General features: G+C 37.0%; 1 protein-coding gene across 1 annotated transcript; it reads left to right on the top strand.

The window, feature by feature from the left end:
• Positions 1–4770: 4770 nt before the first annotated feature.
• LOC130465177 (probable serine/threonine-protein kinase At1g54610) lies at positions 4771–15600 on the top strand. Its single transcript, XM_056834120.1, has 8 exons — positions 4771–5907; positions 7720–8004; positions 8199–8516; positions 9117–9344; positions 10051–10151; positions 12116–12230; positions 14392–14865; positions 15089–15600. The coding sequence occupies exons 1-8, from the start codon at positions 5464–5466 to the stop codon at positions 15293–15295; spliced, it is 2172 nt and encodes a 723-aa protein (XP_056690098.1). The 5' UTR covers positions 4771–5463; the 3' UTR covers positions 15296–15600.
• Positions 15601–20608: the final 5008 nt, after the last annotated feature.

The following is a 20608-nucleotide window of genomic DNA, read 5'->3' on the forward strand; positions in this document are numbered from 1 at the left end:
TTGATTTCAAAGACCTCCCAATATCAATGAACTCATTAAAATCTTTAATTTCAGCAACAGTTACTGCAGTTCCATTGACTCTATCCTGAACATCAACACTGAGTTGAAATCACCAGAAATCAACCAAGGAGTGGTAACATGTACTTTGCTTCAAACCACCTAAATCTGTCCACAACTTCCTCCCTATCTTCAATAGCGTGCAACCCATAGATTGCTGTAAAAAGAAACCTATCATCTCCTAATAAGGTTAGAAACTTCACAGTGAATGAATTGCTCATGAGTGCTAAGAATTGCACTTTAACTGAGCTAGCTTGCCACCCTAACCAAATCCTCCTCTAACATTAGCACTATAATTTTCAGCCCAAAGCCAGGTAGCACCAAACTTCTTCTGAATAGCCTGACTCTTTCTTTCTCTTACTCTAGTTTCAAGAATAGCAATTATTTTAATATGATGCTTATGTAACAACATTTTTACCTCGGTAGCTTTAGAGGGGTCATTCAGCCCTCTAATATTCCAAGTGCAAAGATTTGACATCAAAGATCAGGTGGGATATCCTCCTCATCTTCAAGAGCATCATCCTCCTCAACCACCTCCCCTTCTTCATCAGTTGCTTCTTCATCTAGAACATTGAAATGGTTGCCAGTGGATGCAGGAACTCCTTTGTTCCTTGACTTCTTAGTGCTACTTCCATCCTCCATCAGCTCCTGAATGTGCAAGAGATTGAGAAGCCATAGGTGTCACAAGGGCAGCTGGCCCAATCTTCTTCTTAGGAACCCAAACTTTTCTAACCAATAGGTGGTGGCTGTTTCTTGTTCTGAACTTGCCTAGTTTTAGCAACTGAACAATCATGCCCTGGCATTTGGCATTTGTGGCAGTAAGAGGGTCTCCAATCATAAAGGACAAACCTGTTTGAACTCTCTCCCATTAACATCCTCAATCCATACATGATCTGGAAGCTCTGTAGTACATCCATCTCCACCAAAACCCTTGCAAAGGACAACCCTCTGATGTCTAGTGGATGCAGCCATCAACACAATGGTGCCCCGAACAAGCTGGCTATCCTACTCAATGAGTCACTACTCCAACAATTCAGAGGTAAGTTAGGGAACTTAACCCATAGTGAATAATTTCAACACTTCCTCGTAGAAGTTAAAATCTGCAGCCCAAGGTTTCAAAATCACAAGGTTTGCTAAAGAAAGTATAAGGGCCCTCCCATTAGCACAGTTTCCCTATCACAATAGCATCAAATTGCAACACAAAATATCCATCATCATGCAGAAAAAACAATTAGGGGTTCCTACTCTAGACCAAGTAGTAGCAATGAACCTTTTCATAGAGGCAATAGTTGGCACATCACCCACAAGATACATTTACAAGGGATCAAGCCATTTATCAATAAGTTTATCCACTTCACTTTTCTGCAATTGGGGCTAATTTCTTCCATCCTTAACAGTAGGAGCAACAAATTGTAATGAGGCAACCTGTATCTGTTAGGGCTGAACGTTGAAATAGGCTGCTCCAAGGTGTGTTCCAGTTTGAGTAACACCAACAGCAGGGCCAGGATTAGCAACACCAGAAGTTTGGATCAAAACCAGAGTTCCTGAAAGCCATTGTGTCATCCAATCTCCTTGAGAGAACCTGCAATCTCTCAGTAATACCTTCTTCTCCAGTATGGAGTTCGAACCCACTGCCATGCTCCCTGCTCCTGGCCTGTTGAGATCTAGGTAAACCTAACACACTCTTCAGCTCCAAAATAGTGTTACGGAGTTCTACTGGAATCGTCCAGCACTGGGGTGAACCAAGGAGAGTGCATCATAGTATCTGAAGTTGCTTGCAATTCTGGAACTCTTGGGGTTTGATTCTGCAAACCTTGCATATTTGGGCCTAAATTTTGTTTTTTGAACTATTAGAAGGGTTTTCATGAAGATTAGAAGGAGTACAACCACCGATTTCTTCTTCTCCCATCAATGAGATGCCGTAAACGGAAGAAGTAACCTAGATGTTCGCCATTTCCAGAGAGAGGAGAGAGCTTTCCTATTAAATGTTCCCCAAAAAAATATTAATATAGCTTTAATGCAATATACTTCAAAAAAAGTACTTCCTCTGATTTTAATACTCGCAACTTTGTGATTTCTACACTATTCACATATTATACTTTGACCATTATTGGTGATTTATACGTAAGATAAAATATAGTCATGTGGGATCTTGTTACATTCGTCTTAATGTGTATTCTCTAATATTAACCTTTTTCTAAATTTTGCTTAAAGAGAATTAAAGATAGTAATGATCTAAGTTGTGCATTGGCATGCGTGAAAATGACAAACGTTGCGAATAAAATGAACGGATGGAAGATGTAAAAAAATTACATTCCCCTTATTTTTTTTTGGTGTTAGCACCCGATTCACCTTTAGGGCTAATCCGGATTCGGGGCGAGTTCTGGGTGGATAGGTTTCAGTCCCCTCCCAATTGTTGTTGCGAGGGATCGAACACGAGTTATCCCTACCAAGTTCAGCCCCCAATCACCACTAAACCAACAAGCAATTGGTACATTCCCATTATAAACATTAAAAAAAAATTACATTCCCATTATAAACATTAAACAACGCGTCTCATGTGTGACAAGCCACACCATCAACTTGATGGTGTGACGTGCGCGTAACTTCCTCACAAACATCTACTATGTATAAGGTTATTGACTGATGTTACTTGACTTTCTATGTCGGTGTTACTTATACATGTATTCGTGTTACTTTTCTTGTTTTATTGTAGTTTATTCAATTTCATGTTAAAGGTTCTTTGTATAGACTGATGTTACTTGACTTTTATGTTGGTGTTACTTATATATTGTATTCGCCGTTACTTTTCTTATTTATTGCAATTTTATGTTAGAGGTTCCTTGTATAGAGTGATGTTACTTATTTTCTATGATGGTGTTACTTTTAGATTCCATCAACCAACACGATGGATTTTAAACACGTTGGGTTTATTATAAGTGTGAACACGCCACACCGTCAAATTGATGGTGTGGCTAGTCACAGACTTGAGGAACATTAAATGGCTGGGTATACGAAATCGTAACCGCCTAACTGGTACACCATAATTTTAGGAACAGGTAAAACCGATACCAAGCTGATTCCAATTTTAAGAATTCGTTTATTTCCATTTCGATTATCGAAATTTCGACCGGAATCCAATCTTGCTAACAACTTTCTTGACGTATATACTCCGTATAAATTATAATGGGGCCATTATAGAATTTAACAAGGTGGTTGCATGTTAACAGTGATGTGGGTCTGCTATGGAAATTGTTGGCTTTACTAATATTGCAGCTACCCAACCACATTTAATAAGGCCTGAAGTTAACATTGAACAAAAGATAGGGCAGTAGAGTGGAGAACAAGAATAGTGGCATCAGGCATGTTATGTTATGTTATTGTTAGAAAGTGAAATAGAAAGCTTAACGAACTTTTTTTTATATTTTTTATTTATTTATTTACAGTTGAGCAGACTCTTACCACAATGAGTACGTACCAACTTTGAGAAGGAAGAAAGCGCATATAGAGGTATATATAGACGTATAGTAGCTTTGAAAATGGCATTGCGCCCGCCCAGCTCGCGCTAGGTATAACCATCACGAAAAATTTGCGGTACATGTACCGTATGTGTTTATGTTTATGTACGGCTGAGGACGACGGGAAACGAGTAGTGGCGATGATTTCATTTTAGTAATGTTCACCTAGTTAATGTTTAAATTATAGTAACTCTAAGTGAAGACTCTTTAGTAAGTTAATTATGAAAGGTACTTATTAAGGAAATAAGAATAATTATATTATGGTGGAGATTTAAAGTAATTATTATGATATTGCCTTGTATTCCCAAGAGGGAGTTACTACAATAATGTCCCGACCAATTAGGTACATTCCGCTGCTTAATTACTTGAATTAGAGGTCGGTGCTTTACACCTATACGACACAACATAATTACAAAGCACACTAAATAAGTAAAAATTCAAATTAGACATGCAAGAATATATAGTACGACACAATGACATGAAGGGTAGCCACCGATTAGGTGACATATATTTCGTAATTGGTATATGATGCGGTATTGACACATGCCATCTTACAATTTCGTATGGTACTCTTGCGATAACTTCATAATATGATTGAAATTGAACTTTTTTATTTATTAGATTAGATCAAACATAATAAGAGTTTGGCACGTGTCGAACCGTACGTGTAGGCCCAATTGCCCAAGTGCAAGTCTAAGTGTCTTGTGCATGCCTTTATGTGTCTTGCCTAACTAGTAAGGAAAATTCGTGTCTTGTGCATGTCTTTGTTTGTTTGGTCAACGAAAATGGTTATATATATAACCATTTATTAACCCACTTTTCATTCATCATCCTAACAAACAAACATGTCTTAAATGACATGACTTATGAGATTATGAGAGATAATAATCCATATTAATCATAACCAAGAACACTTAAACACAATAATCCATATTAATCATAACCAAGAACACTTAAATTAACTCAACAATAATAATAATAATTCAATCAGCTGTATTAAGTATTATAATCTCTCCAAATTAATTTCTCCTAACAACCCAAAAACGACAACACACATTTTTGTAATAAACCAAATTTGTTGTCAATAACCTATTTCTATTTATGGAAACCACGCGTCAAAAGAAGCGCGTGTGTCCCCTTCAATACAAAGAAGGTCTCACTCTCACTTTCTCTCTCCTCTTTCTTCCTATACTCTCGAAAAGCTGCCCGTGTCCAGAAAAACGTATATAAATTCTTCGACAGTAAAAACTCTGAAATCATACAACTTTCTCTCTCCTCGCAAAATTAATGTATCTTCTTCTCTCTCTTCCTCCTCTTCCTTCTCTCATTACTCTGGAAATCGAAGCCCTAGATCCATTGTTTTTTTGGGTTTTAATTCAAGTATAATTAGTGTTATTAATTTACTCCTTTTACTCACCCCTAGGGTTTGATGATTTCATTCAATTCAATTCAATTCAATTCAATTTATTCACTCAAACATTCACTTCTTTTCTTTAATTTAGTTTAGGGTTTTTTTTTTTCCGGAATTTGAGCCAGATCTTGGAGCTGAATTTTCTGGGATTGTTTCCCTTTTCAAAATTTGATGATGGGTTGTGATTTGGCAGTGGAAGAGTAGAATTTGGTACTGGTTTTGTGTGAAATTGCTGGGAGTTTCCCTTATTTGATTTTGATGCGATTTTCCAGTGAGTAGTTGAAGTTTGTACTAGGAATTGTCTTAAATTGCTGGAATTTCCCCCCAATTTGATTTGATGGTGGGATGCAATTTTTCGGTTGAGAAGAAGGGATTGGTACTGGGAATTGAGTAAAATTGCAGGGATTTCACCTTTTAAAGCTTGATGGTGGGGTGCGATTTTGCAGTGGAGGAGTGACTGTGTGAAATTGGGGTAGAATGGGTTGCATTTGTTGCAAACCATCGGCAATTGAGGATGACAGTAAGGATAGTCCAAGAGAGCGGCTTTCGAGCAAGGCGGCCGTTTCGTCAGAAGTGAGGGTTTCGTCAAGAGTATCCTCACTGAGGAGGGAAGATCGGAATAATCATCATCATGATAATCATAGTAATAGCAGTAATGGGGGTGATGAGAAGGTAATGTTGATTGATAAGCAGGTGAATAATGGGAGTGTTCGTTTACAAGGGGAGAGTTTCGAGCGCAAGAGGGAGAAACCTGAGTTGGTAGTTACTCATCATTTGGGGAGCGGGCCGATTCCGAAACCGGTGTCGATCGAAGGAGAGCAGGTCGCTGCTGGGTGGCCTACTTGGCTTGTTGCCGTTGCCGGGGAGGCTATTAAAGGATGGGTACCGCGGCGGGCTGATTCCTTTGAGAAGCTAGATAAGGTATGGTTCAATTTTCTGTGGTTACTTGGTTTGCTTGTAATCATGATTTCATAGGTTTTACGGTAGAATTAGTTTTGGTTGGTTTTTTAATTTGGTACTTTTGATTGTGGTGTACTTAGATAATTAAGACTTGAGAGGAACTAAAAAAAGACAGTTTAGTTGGTCAGCTGATATTGATGTTTATTGGTTATGTATATTGTTTAGACTAGTGTTGAATGCTGGTTGATATGCAGGTGAACGAATTGGTCAATTGGATTGTATTTAATTTGTCTTAGACTTTATGTAAATTGGGAAAAAGCTTTACTTGTTCAATTGTAATAATTTCATTGTGCCTAAGAAAGTAAGAAATTTTGCGAAACATGAGTTTTATACAAAATTATTTGGTTGTCATATGTTACAGGCTGTTTCGAATTTTTTCTTGATCTTTTGTCTGACTTGTTAATATGCTTCTGTGTTGAATAATGCGGAGTATATGAATATTATGTACTATGAATCACTAGAATTACTTCTTATGTTGAATTTTTACTTATATGCACTTCTTTAGCAACCCTTTAGGGATATCCCGTGGGTATGCTTTTGGAGTCGTTAGATCACTACTTTATCTGTCTGAGGGTCTGTTCTGTTCACTTTGACTTATTTTGACTGAACTCATACATGAACTTATCTTATCTGAATTTATGTATGATCATCAGAACTTTTTGAGCTTATTTTGTTTGAAATTTGTCATAACTTATGTTGTCTGAATTTATCAAAACTGAAATAAGTCAAAATAAGTTGAATAGATGGAAAATCACATGCTTGAGTGAAAGTCTCCTACTATTAGACAAAAGTTGGTAATACAACCTCACTGATGGTGCTGATGGTGGGTCATATGTCTCGTTTGCTATAATCACTTGGGAATTTACACTGGATAGTCTGGATTACTTGATATTGATGCTTGTTTTGTATACAAGGTTCTTTAATTGCTTCTGTTGCTTACACTAAGGTGTAGGAGGACTGGAGGAGGAAATAGTTTTTATCCTTATCATATCGTGGGATGGTTTTGATAGAAAATTACACCCTCATTCAATTTTAGCAGTGATTGATACGTGCACCTGATATCTTCTTGCAGTTTCAAGCATTATGGAGCATTCTCTATTTTTTTATTATTATATTTATTTCTAATATATTTATAACTTGATTTAACTAGATCGCTCTGATTCTTTTATCGCTTCAAAAATAGCATTTACAACGTAAGCATAAGGTGACAAGACAAACCTTCTAGGAAGGACCCCTAAAACACCTTAGGTTTAGGTACAAACTAGGCCTAACAAAAGCCAAAAACAACAAAACCTAGTCAAAAACAGAAAATTACAAAGCACATAGCCACTGTCTATCTTGTGCCCTTACATTTTCTCCTATTAGGCTAAGTATTCTATTTTATACAATGAATTTGATTTTCTTTTCAGTAGTATGAACCTGTACAATTTCGTTGTTCCATAGAGCATCGTTTCTGATCTTCCATATGTGATATATAACTGTTGCATAACATACCTTCTTCTTGAATTGAGGGCCTTTATAGGACCTTCTGATCCAATCTCAAAGTACGAAGAACGTTGTTGCTGTTATTCCCAATACCTAACCACTACCTTATATCTGCTAGCACTCCGCTGCTGTAAATACACTCGCAGAACAAATATTTGTGCGTCTCTCAGTGCCACGGATGAAGCAAGCATCTAACTCACACACACCAAAATTCTGATCGTTCTGATTTGTTTTGGCATATTTCTTTACTGTTTGTCAATTATGTTAATTTGTGTAATTTCTTCTCAGATTGGCCAGGGCACCTACAGTAACGTCTATAGAGCTCGGGATCTTGAACAAAGGAAAATTGTTGCTTTGAAGAAAGTAAGATTTGATAACTTGGAGCCTGAAAGTGTACGCTTCATGGCACGAGAGATTCACATTCTTCGTAGACTAGACCATCCTAATATAATAAAACTGGAGGGTCTTGTTACCTCAAGGATGTCTTGCAGCTTATACCTCGTGTTTGAGTATATGGAGCATGACCTTGCAGGGCTTGCATCGCATCCAGCTGTAAAGTTTACTGAACCACAGGTATGTGGTCTTTGGATTCTCTGTGTCTTTGTTAGTCCTTGTAGTCTGTACCATCTAAGAAGGTTTAGAATGTAGATTTGTTTTTATTACATGTTGATCGATCAAACTATGGATGTTTCTAAGGTTTTGAGATTTTAGATTATTTCCTCCTTCATGATGCTTCAACCTTCTAACCTGCATATATGTATGCTCAGGTTAAGTGCTATATGCAGCAGCTGTTATGTGGACTGGATCACTGTCATAGCAGGGGCGTTCTACACCGGGACATTAAGGGATCTAATCTTTTAATTGATAACAATGGGATACTGAAGATTGCAGATTTTGGTCTAGCTAGCTTTTATGATCCTCATCAAAGCCAGCCTCTAACAAGCAGAGTTGTAACTCTTTGGTATAGGCCTCCAGAGCTTTTACTCGGTGCAACATATTATGGTACATCAGTGGACTTGTGGAGTAGCGGTTGCATACTTGCTGAACTCTATGCCGGCAAGCCAATAATGCCTGGACGAACAGAGGTATTTGGTCTACTCCTATCTCAAGGTTATAATTTTGTTTCAATGTGCACTTAAGATTCAATTGGTATACAGTTAAAGATGTACCTTCTGGTTTGTTTGCACAGCTAGTTTGGGGGTTAAGATTGGGTAGGTTCAATGCTGAATATATAGAGATTTGGGATGAGGGGTTGACTTGTTCTTGCAGATGGCTTTTCTGTGAAGATAAGCTAAGTTGAAAATCTGGAGATGGATAATGATTTAGGTTTTTTATTACTTTGTTGTAACAAGCTGCAGAATTTTCATGTGTAACAACGGACAATTCCTTTATATTGTTGTGCAAACGCACGTGAAATCAATTTACACTTTTAAAAGGTCTTGTATTTCGATGATTCAATTTGGATAATCAGTGATACAGGGGGAGTAATATTTTTGTGTTCAATTGAACTCTTTGCTAGGATTTTGTTGACTTGACTAAAGTTAGTGCCCTTTTTTTTGACAACATTTACTTTCTTCTTGGTGAAGTTATCATCTCCCTTCATGATTACAGTATCCCTGTTGATCTGATATCTTGATATATGAACTGGAAATGCCCTAATGCTCTTATTTGGCAATGTTTTACAGGTGGAACAATTACACAAAATTTTTAAGCTTTGTGGCTCGCCTTCTGAAGAATATTGGAGAAAATCAAAATTACCGCATGCAACAATCTTCAAACCCCAACAACCATATATTCGTCGTGTTGCAGAAACATTTAAAGACTTTCCTGTTCCAGCTCTAGGTCTTTTGGAAATTCTTCTTTCAGTTGATCCTGCTGACCGTGGCTCGTCCTCTTCTGCCTTAAAGAGTGAGGTAGTTACTTTAACCAGCTGTAATTTGTAGAAACTCATGTGGAATGTTCTACATTCAATCAAGTAATATTCTTTTTTAAATCCCATTTTTTCTGTGTTCCTGGTATGTAGTTTGAGCCTTTAATTTGCAAGCTCATGCAAACTTCTAACCTTTGACCTCTTCATTTCAACTTCTGTTAGAAATTTGATTGCCTTATTTTTGTACCCCGAGCCATTTTGGATTTGTCTATGAATCAGATATTCATAATTGTTGAAGTTTTTTCTACTTGATGAGAAGTTACACTATATCTATAAATGATTAAAGTTTCTTCATTCAGCGGGCTTATAAAACGTGTAGTTACTAACCAAGTATATCATTAAGATGTTGCTTGTAATAAGACTATTAAACCTTTGTTAAGAGACCCTTTAGGCTACCCTTGATGATGTTCTGAAAATTAGATTTGTTCTAGACTTCTAGTATTAGATCCAGGAATTGATTAGCTACACCATCTATCCCCACCCCATCCCCGCCTCTTTCTTCTCCTGTCTGATTTGTTTTTTACTTATTTAGTCGAATGTTGTTTATTAACTGATGTTTTTGTAGAGTTTTGTATTCTTTTGTTCATCCCCGTCGTTAAACTCTTTGCAATTTCAGCATTTTACATTTCTTATACTTGTATAGTTCAAGGTGCGTTCTGGGCTTAATAGTATTAATGTTCATTCTTCAGTTCTTTGCTATGAAACCACTTCCTTGTGATCCATCAAGCTTGCCAAAATATCCTCCAAGCAAAGAGTTTGATGCAAAAATGAGAGACGAGGAGGCTAGAAGGTAGAATTTTATTTTTGTTTGCATTTCTTATTTACTATGACGCTGAAGGCTTTTTTATTTAAAATAGCGCTTTGATGAGAATTGGTGGCAGCACTTTGTTCTTCACAGTGAACAGTGCAATGACTTTAAAACAAATAGAAATCCAGAATAATCCTGATAAATGTGGATGTCTCACACATTTCATTATTTCAACCCTTGTATACACCTATCCCTTATTTCGAAACAAGCCATATATTAGTTAGGTAAGAATTCTATTATGCATTGTGAGCCTCTTATTCAGTATGCTGGTCAGTCCAACTGAGATGCCTTTTCCATGTCCTGCATTCTAGTGAATGACTAGTTCAAAAGCCTCCAAGAGAGAGTATTCTCATACTTGGTCTGAAGTTTGAGTTGAACTAAGGATATTAAATTATAAAGTTTAAACTAGATCTAAAACTCAGTCATATTCTTTCTCCTGTGAGAAACATAACAATCCATTAGATATCACCCTGGCGAGATCTCATTTTCCTACAAGGAAGATAGTTTTATATACATTGGAAATGACGCCTGTAATATCTATATTAAGATACTATGGGAGAGGCAGAGGGAATCAAAGGCTTAATAGGAAAGTTCTACCTAGTCCACATACTCTCTTTTTCTCGACAGTGTCACAGCGCTAGTGTCCGGCAAGGGAGCGATTCAAGTAAGATCCCAATTTGAATTAGATATCCTACTAATATTTCACTTATCTTTTTTAAAACAATATTTTTCGACATCCTTCATTGCTCAATTTTCGTCTTTTTGGCAGAAGGGATATGAATTACCTGATGTAAAAAATGTTGTGAAAAGATATTTACACATAACTCTAAATGAAAAATTAGAGTGTGGAGGCATATGTTCATCTGATTTAAGAGGTCTTATGTAAAAAATCTAAAGCTTCCCTGTTTTAAAATTCTACTAGGCACTAGCTGAGCTAAAGATTTTTTTTGTTTTTGTTCCCCCCCCCCCCCCCCCCCCCCCCCCGTTTTAATGGAAATGCGTAAATGTTACTCCGTATTTCATTGTAAAATCAATATACTCCTAGGAGATTTCTGGGGCGCTGCACCCTTGTCATTACACCTTTGTTCATCTGTTTATGCAGATGTTTATGGCCTGAATTATCGGAAAAGCCCCTGTCTTCAACTTATCCTGGCGGAGAAATGTTAACTGGTATAGATAGTACTCTCTGAACAAAAAACAGTTCTTTCCCCAAGACATAACTCCTATATCTCAAAGCAGTTCTATACTTCCATCTAGAACCCAATTGGTAACCCAACCCCTAATAGTGCGTAGACAAAGTCTAGGTATAAATGGGAAGGGATAGAGGAGAAGAACCAAAGAGCAACTCTCATCTGCTATGCTCAATTACTGCAGCGACAGGATCACAACAAACCTATAAAAATAAATGTAAAAAGAGACATGCCATGTGGCCAATATTATGCAAAAAATACACTCAAATGAGAAATTGGAAAGATGACATCAACATGCGAACTAGAATTGGTCTTTTTAGCATCTTTTTGTACAAAAGAATTAAGAGAACTTGGATATACATTCTAAATTTTGCAAGAAGGGAGACTTTAATTTTCTTTACAGAAGCAAGGTGGTTGTGAGCCTGTGATCAGATAGGAGGAGAAGATCTTTTGAACTCCTGAGTTCTGAGTTCATTTTCCTTTCCTATATCTAGCAGTTAAAAAGATGAGCTGCTCATATGTACACTAAAAAAGTTTAGGTCCTATTACCGTTGGCTTCTAAAGTGAGGACTATTTGTTTTACTTTTCACAAACTTCAAGCTTTCAAGGAAAACACTGTATTGTAGTTTGAGGTTAGTCCATGGCATGCAGAAAGAGGATATGTTGAAAGAAAGTAGTCATGAGTCTCATGACACCCCCCGCCCCCCATTTCTTTACGAGAACTGAGGAACCTAAAGAAGTTTTGCATACATGCAGACAAGGAGCTGCTGGGAGCAGGGCCAATAGGGGTGACCCTGAAAGAAGGGGAACAAGAGAATCCCGAGCCATCCCTGCACCGGATGCCAATGCTGAATTAGTTGTGTCCATGCAGGTACTTTTTCTGTTCTTAATTTTCTGTTATTATGCTGGATGCTCCACAAATTATCAGATTTAGCCTATGGATTATTTGAAGATGCAATATTTTTAAATAGTAGTTATCATGTTTAAAGTAACTTTAAACACATATTACATCTCGATCTCGTTATATTCTAGCACTCTGCTAGAGCCTTTTCTGTGCTTAAGCTGTATAATTTCCCATCTTTTTCTTAAGGTGAAAAGTTATTTACTATTTTCAATATTTGGCCTGTCTTTACTGGTTAGTGGTCAGACTCTACATTTCTCGGGTTTGTATGGGTTTGATGATGTTGTGGAAGGGAAGCAAGGGGAAGTAATAGTAGAATTTTATACAAGAAGGCAAGTTAATATGCATGCAATCGCTTCTAGATCTTCCTAAAGGTGACATGACTTGAATCCTGACTGATTTAAGTCCAACTTGATTATTTGGGTCAAATAGGTCAGTATCAAGGTGTCAACTAGTTGAAAAGATTAGAGGAAATATAAGGTAGTAAAAGTATGTTCAAAGTCCTTGCAAAATTGCAAGACTTTTGTTTGCAATTTTTGTCCATTTAGGGCAAGTTACGACTTGTCCATTTGGCATTTTACGATTTTAAAGGTATTTATTTCAATGGTGTCTTCGCACTGTTTTTTATGGTAATTTTATTTAATAAATTCAATGGATATAGAATATAAGATATGAGCATAGTAGGGGTCACCAAACTCTGCAGAACGGAATGCCTAAAATCATCATGTTTTCAATTATTGGTTGTAATGCGGTGCCTTGAACCCCGCATTAATTAAGTTAAGGCAGGAAACATCATGTCTATGGATCATATCTGTGCTGGACGTCTCAGATTTGGACTGGTCGTGGGTTGGACTTATTTTAATTTAGAGTGTGCTAAGGTGCTTTAAACTCTATTATCTAAACAAACTTTTGGCACTTACCTTGCATTTGCTAAGTTAGCTCGAGTACACATAGCAGGAGTGCCACAACCAAGTTATAAAAAGGTAACAAAATGTTTCCTCACCCCAAAAAAAGAGTAGACAATCAAGCTGTTTGTCCTTTTGCTGCTTGAATTACATAAAGAGTTATTTTATCATTTTCTCGTTCTCAAAATGGGGTAATGAAGAGTGGGACTAAATAAAGAGAATGGAAACGAGTTTAGGATTGTAATAAGGGACGATGTAGTGCAACTGAGAAAATGTTACCCTCTTTGTGGGGGTTGTTCTACTAATACATTACCCTACTGATAGCTTCAAAAGTGGGTAATCATTACCCTCATTCCCCCTGATCTACCGCCAGTTCTATCCCGGTTTGTTTCACAATAATAGATGTTTTCTATTACCCCTTTTATACTTTATGCCTCTATCCAAGCAATTTTTACAATCCGCTCATTTGCTAAAACCTGGTATTTAAAGGCCTCATTTTCCCAAATCATCTTCATTCCTTGAATGTTCACAAGCCGCAACTACACCTCATAAAACTGAGAACATTAAACAAAGGTTAGCGGTTGACAAAGGCTGTTGATGTGTTTAAGTGTTTTCTTTTAGCGAAAAAAGACTTAATTTTTAATTTTGAAAAATTGTGTTCCGCATGGAGATTCTAGCCTCATCATCAATTGGAGATGAAATTCCCGACGTCGTATAAGATCTGTGATGTTGAATGCTCACTAATATCTAAGGTTGTGATATTTTTTGCAATATGGTATTGGCCGTGTTAGTAAATTGTTGATGGGTGGAAGATAGTACTGTGTGCATGGAAGGATAGCTTAGTGACGTTTGTTATCGTTGTGAGTTTTCAATTATATATTTTGAAAACTAGAATCAAATTTAAAATTTCAAAATAAAACTGGAAACTGGAAGTGATACCGAGTCTGGTTAGTTAGTAGATATCATATACTTTGATGTGCGAAAATAGCTGATCTGCATTTAATGTCTTTCTGAGTAGTCAAGTCACATCACGTCCTTCGATAACAGTTGTAAAATGTATTCTGTTATCCCCCCCTCCATGTTCCTCCTTTGCTGATGTAACTCTTTTGTGCCAAAAAATCATGTCGGTGACCTTTTTACTAGAGATTCTGTTTTTAAAATCTACTTCTTGTTACTTTCCATTTCTTGAGCTTTTATCGCTGTCCTCATGTATATGCTTTTTTCAGAAGAGGCAAGCTCAATCTAATTCAAAGAGCCGAAGTGAGAAGTTCAACCCCCACCAGGAAGAGGTTGCTTCCGGCTTTCCGATTGAACCCCCTAGAATATCTCAAGCAAGAGAAGATTCTGGTATAAGCCGGCATGGACACCATCATAAGAGAGCATCACATTCAGGACCACTTGTTAATCCAGCAGCATGGGTGAAGGCTGGCAAGAACATGGATGATGTTTCCAAAGTGTCAAATGGTGCTGAAATATCAACACTTTCTGGTCCAATGGCAGCAAGGAGGAGCTTCTTATCTGAGGATAAGAGAGAAAAGTCTAGTTCTCTGCAATCTGGTGCTCCGAAACTAGTATCAAGGTTCCCTGGATCATTCAAAGAAGTATCATCAGAGTCCATGAAAAGGCGAGATCAAATGCAGGGCCCTGCAAATTCTCATCAAAATGAAGATGGAAGAAGTAGCAATAAAGATCCTGTGCTTGTAAGTTCTTTCTTTATTTCATTTTCCCTTTGTCAGCTGCATGTTAACCTTAGTACTAAACCAAGCTTGATCAATTGGATTTTGGTACACCCTAAAACCTTTAACTTTACTTAAAGTAAATTTGAGTAGGCTGTCTTGAATTTGAATTAATTACTAGAATTAATTTGAGTAGGCTGTCTTGTTTTCCTTTCCGTGCCCCTAAACTTCCGCATTGTATTTCCAGCTTGGTTATGGATCAAAGGGGAGCAAAATTCACTACTCAGGACCTCTAATAGTCCCTTCAAGCAATATGGATCAGATGTTGAAAGATCATGATCGCCATATCCAAGAAGCAGTTAGAAGAGCACGTATAGACAAGGCGAAAATCAGAAAGATGCAGGCTGAAGGAAATCAAGTATCTTCTGCTTCATTGTTTGTTGCTGGCCGTTGAAGCAGAGTGAGTAGTAGGTAATATCAATGTAAAGATTAGAGCACAAATTTGGCTAGAAAATGATTGCCGCAGATAGCTGAAACCAGTGATTTTTTTTTTTTTGTTTTGCTTCTGGAGTAGGGAGTCACTTTTCGTTTTGGGAGAAATCCATAATTTTTCTTGTACAGGTTGGTCTTACTCTTACCCAGCTAATATAGCCGATCTGCTGCCAAACTTGTGGCTCATCCAATTAACTTACAGCTCACATGTAATCAGCTATTTCTCTGCAACTGCTGTATCAAAATAGTAGAGATTTTCATGCTTCAGATATATTAGCATACCCAGCAATAATTTATGTAATTTTAAGTGTCAGTTTAGTGCTGGGTGAAGTTTCTCTTCAAATTCTCAACATTTGCAGCTGCAGCTTGGTTGTACACTGCGTTGGTAGCATTTTTGGGTTTGTCTTTAAACCAAGATTTTGCCAATTATGTAAGATTTCTGATAATATTGTCGCAAATTGCTGAGCCTATATTTCATTAGAGATTAAAACTGATTCAACAAGCATAATCATATTGCATCTATAAATTTAGTGATATTCCAGGGTGGATTTTATGAAAATTGAATACTAGCAACTATGCTGGTGTGGGTTGGATTTGTATCACAGCTTTTGTGTTAAAACTATATATTCCATCTGATCTTCATAGTATTCATAAAGTTTATCTTTTCCCGGTATCCGGGTGTTTCTTTTGTGTACTGATTTAACAATTTTCAAATGAGCAAAACTGATCAGTTGAAGGAAAATAACACCTTTGGATATATTTTCTCTACGTGTGAAGCGATTTCCGGCAATAATACTAGAAAATGCAGTTTCCAAAATATGTCCCATTTTAAGTTAATTTTCATAATACCATCCACGTCATCAAGAAAATTGAGTTTTTTTTTAATCAATCAGCATAAAACCGCCGGTTGAAATAGCGGTTGGTGTAGGCAAACCGCTACCTCAATTGGTGGTTTTACTTTAAAGTGACACACTGCCCATTCCCATTTATCAATACAGTCCGAGCAGCCTCTTAAACAGATCAATCATAAACTGCATCATAAATGAATCTAGATCCCCACGCTTTGCATACCCCGATATCATCACATCCCACGATACACTATTCCTCTCCATCATTGCTGAAAACGGCCTCTCAGTTTCCTCCATCATCCCATTTTCAACAAAATCCGAAACCATGTAATTCCAAGAAGCAAACCCCCAATTAAAATAGCGATTTCTTCAAAATTAAACCGCTATTTGAATTGGCGGTTCGAGGTTGAACCGTTTTAAAAAAAAGCAAAATTTGCCAACTCTTGATGACGTGGACCGCAGTTTGGGATTAACTTCACAAGAGACATATTTTGCGAATTTTCACATCTTCCAACATTATTGTGAGAAATCCCTCATTCCTGTAACAAGAGGGAGATTCTCTCTTTTTCTTTTTTTACAAGAAGAGGGAGATCCTCAATAACTTATGTTTAACAGATTTCAGAAAATAATTTCACAAAAAGATAAAATATTAATGGTGTTAAAGAAGAACGATAATTAGACCAACAAGATAAGACGAAATTTTAATTAAATATATAGTTTTTCCGGGGTTTAAATCATGCGAGAAACACAACCCCATGTAATCTGACCAGTTGAGTACATGTTACGACTTACCACCTCCACGATACTCGAGTGGCCAGAGGATGAAGACCCTTTAACTTTTTAAGTATAAGAAAATTAACAATTTTTATGAGATTGAGCGAATAGATGGCTTTTAGTTTTCCCGGATAATGGATTTGATATAGTTAAATGGAGAAGGCTACATCTACCCATCGGGTAAACTACCCAGCTGAGGTAGAGATCCACGTGGACATCCAACTGGATATAAATGGCTGGAGTTGTGTTCAATGTTTTGTCATTAATATAAGGCCCAAAAACACTTGTTGCTTTGATATTAAAACGAGACCCCACCATAAATATAGGGAAAAAACTCAATTCACTAAACACATAGAAGCTGGAGATAATTAATTACATCAAATTCTTTTAATATATTTTTTATATGTAAAAAAACTCTTTGCATTTTTACTACTCCGTAATTATAAGTAATGTCCATTTGCAAGTGTGCAAGTTAGAAGTGTTGGTTTACCTTCAAAAAAAAAAGTTAGAAGTGCTGGATATAATGCAAAGAGTTAGTTTTTAAACTCCACCATTTTGTGAAAATGGGTTTGTCCCACATTGGTAGAAATGCATAAGGATGGCTTTGAAGCTTACTATTTAATGTTAAAGTGGTTGTCCCACATTGAGGAAAAAAGTGATATTTTCTTTAGTTTAAATAAAGTAGTAAGCTTTATTATGTTTGAAGTGGACTAGAAGGAGGCATTCCCACACACATCGCCGTTGACGTCTGGACGGTTCGTGGCACGTGCGCGGTGCGGCCACTTTTTTGGGCCAAGTTGTAAAGGATAGTCCAACATTTATGAGACATATCAGTTACAAAGTCCACTTCGTAAATGTCGCTTGATTTACGAAAACGACTCCTTGATTCTCGTTTCCGTTTTGATTAAACTTCAGATTTTCAGTTACAAACGTTTTGAATTATGGAATTGATTTCTGATTTCGGTTACAAATGATGTTGCCTTTATAGACCGGTTTTGGTAGCTCATTTGAACACACCGAAAATATTCTCATTCTCCTTCTCCTTTATGTTTTCCAAACCTTATTATTCTGAGCAAATTGTGAGTTTCAAAGTTCGTATTATTTGAGTGCACATTAAAACGAATTGTTGTGTTAAATCTTGGGGGGCAACGCCTATTTTGATTGCACCGTTTTTGGGGCGAATTTGGCTTCTAAGACAATGTTCTATAACACGCCACAACTTTGTATACATCAAATATTTGGCCCACATTTTCTTATCATTTTTGGATTTTACAGTCTTATTTCCTACAATTTAGAAGCAAAATTTTCCTACTGTGAAATTTGATCATGGATTCATCACTCATCAAAACTCTTCCTGATCTCTCCAAATTGGAACCTCTCGATGGTACCAATTACAAACGATGGGCTAAAAAATTACTGACTTTTTTTTAGCAGTTGGAGGTTGACTACGTCCTTGTTCAAGACTGTCCTCAACATCCTCTCACCGAGACATCTAATGCTGGCACTGCCACACCAAATGTTGATGAACAGATCTCCAAGTTTGAGAAGCACAACAAGTTCGTTAGATGTCACCTTCTCAGTCATATGGGTAACTCTCTTTTTGATATTTTCATCAATAAAAAATCTGCTAAATCTGTTTGGGAGACCTTGGAAAAGAAATATGGTACAGATGATGCTTGCAAGAAGAAGTATGCTACGGGAAAGTGGCTACGGTTCAAGATCGTTGATGACAAGACAATCATGGATCAAGTCCATGAGTACGAAAATCTGGTTGCTGATATTCTGGCAGAAGGTATGAAGATGTGTGAGGTGCTGCAAGCCAATGTTCTGAGCTAGAAGCTTCCTGATTCATGGTCCAATTACCGCAATCATCTCAAGCACAAGAAGAAAGATATGTCACTTGAAGAATTGGTCAGCCACATGAAGATCCAAGAAGCTAACCAGTTGAAGGATAAGGATTCTTCTCCTTATGAACTTTCTGTTAAAGCTAACATTGTGGAATCTTCTTTCCCAAAATCTGGCAGGTTTAATAAACAAAACAAGAATTCTGGAAATTTCAAGAAGAAGAATCAGAATACCAAACAACTTGGTGTTCAAGGTAAGAAAGGTGGAGACTTCAAGAAAAATGGGAAGTCAGAGAAAGGATCTGGTGGTTGTTATGTTTGTGGTAAGTCAGGCCATAAGGCTTGGCAATGCTACAACCGCAAGGATGTTCCAAGCAATAGCCAGAAACCGGATCAAACCAAGAATCAAGCTCATATTGCTGAAGATACTAATGAAATTATTGCTGCTGTAATTTCTGAAATTATTTTAGTTGATAATAAAACTGAATGGATTGTTGATACAGGTGCAACTAAGCACTTCTGTTCAGATAAGGAACTCTTTGCAGAATTCAAAGAACTTACGGGAGGTGAACAGGTCTTTATGGGAAATTCAAGCAGTTCTGAGGTGCTTGGCAAAGGAAAAATTCTCCTAAAACTGAATTCTGAAAAATCTTTATCGTTGCAAAATGTACTGTATGTCCCTTTCTCTTCGCAGGAACTTAATTTCTAGTGCTCTATTTAACAAAGCTGGTGTGAAACTTGTTTTTGAGGGTGATAAACTTGTTTTATCTCGTAATGGGGAATTTGCGAGGAAGGGATATTTGTCTGGTGGTTTATTTATTTTAGAGACTGTATCTGTTGTTGATTTTATGAATAAGACTTCTTCTTCTTCTTACTTGCTTGAGTCTGTTGATATTTGCCATGGTAGATTAGGACATGTCAATTATGGCTCTTTAAAACGTTTGCAAACAATGTATCAAATTCCTAATCTGAATAGTAATGGTCACAGTAAGTGTGAAATTTGTGTTGAAGCTAAGCATTCTAGAACTCACTTTAAACCAGTCACTTCTAGACAAACTGAATTGCTTGAATTAATTCACTCAAACTTAGCTGACTTTAAGAATACGAAAGCAGAGGCGGCAAACGGTATTATATCACTTTTGTAGATGACCATTCTAGATATACCAAAGTGTATCTTTTAAGAACCAAAGATGAGGCAGAACAAAAGTTCTTAATTTATAAGGCAGAAGTGAAAATCAATTAGACCGTAAGATTAAAAGGTTTAGGTCTGATAGAGGTGGTGGTACAACCTTTTTAAAGGAACTTTGTGAGGAAAATGGAATTATTCATGAACTTACTGCTCCCTATACTCCCCAACAAAACGACATTGTTGAAAGGAAAAATAGAACCCTTAAGGAAATGATGAATGCAATGTTGATTAGTTCTGGCTTACCTAATAACATATGGGGGGAGGCTGTACTTTCTGCTAATTATGTGATGAACAAAGTACCCCATAAGAAGTTAGACAAAACCCCTTATGAATTGTGGAAAGGTCATGGACCCAACCTAAAATACTTGAAAGTGTGGGGGTGTTTAGCTAAGGTTGGTTTACCCTCCTTTAAACGGGAAAGCATTGGTCCAAAGACCTTTGATGTTGTGTTTGTTGGTTATGCTGAAAATAGTGCAGGTTATAGGTTCATGTGCTTGAGTGATAGGTCAATGTGTGAATCTAGAGATGCTGGATTTTTTGAGCATATTTTCCCTTTAAAGAATAATGTGGTTTCACGTGATAATTCCGATGATGACTCTACTTCTGTTCCCTCTTCATCT

Source organism: Spinacia oleracea, unplaced genomic scaffold, assembly GCF_020520425.1.
Source record: "Spinacia oleracea cultivar Varoflay unplaced genomic scaffold, BTI_SOV_V1 SOVchr0_083, whole genome shotgun sequence".
Classification (NCBI taxonomy): Eukaryota; Viridiplantae; Streptophyta; class Magnoliopsida; order Caryophyllales; family Amaranthaceae; genus Spinacia; species Spinacia oleracea.

Excerpts from the sequence above, each read along its gene's own strand:
- LOC130465177 (XM_056834120.1), top strand. The coding sequence starts at position 5,464 with ATGGGTTGCATTTGTTGCAAACCATCGGCAATTGAGGATGACAGTAAG. Across the intron at positions 5,908-7,719 it reads CCTTTGAGAAGCTAGATAAG|ATTGGCCAGGGCACCTACAG; the intron begins GTATGGTTCAAT and ends ATTTCTTCTCAG. Across the intron at positions 8,005-8,198 it reads TAAAGTTTACTGAACCACAG|GTTAAGTGCTATATGCAGCA; the intron begins GTATGTGGTCTT and ends ATGTATGCTCAG.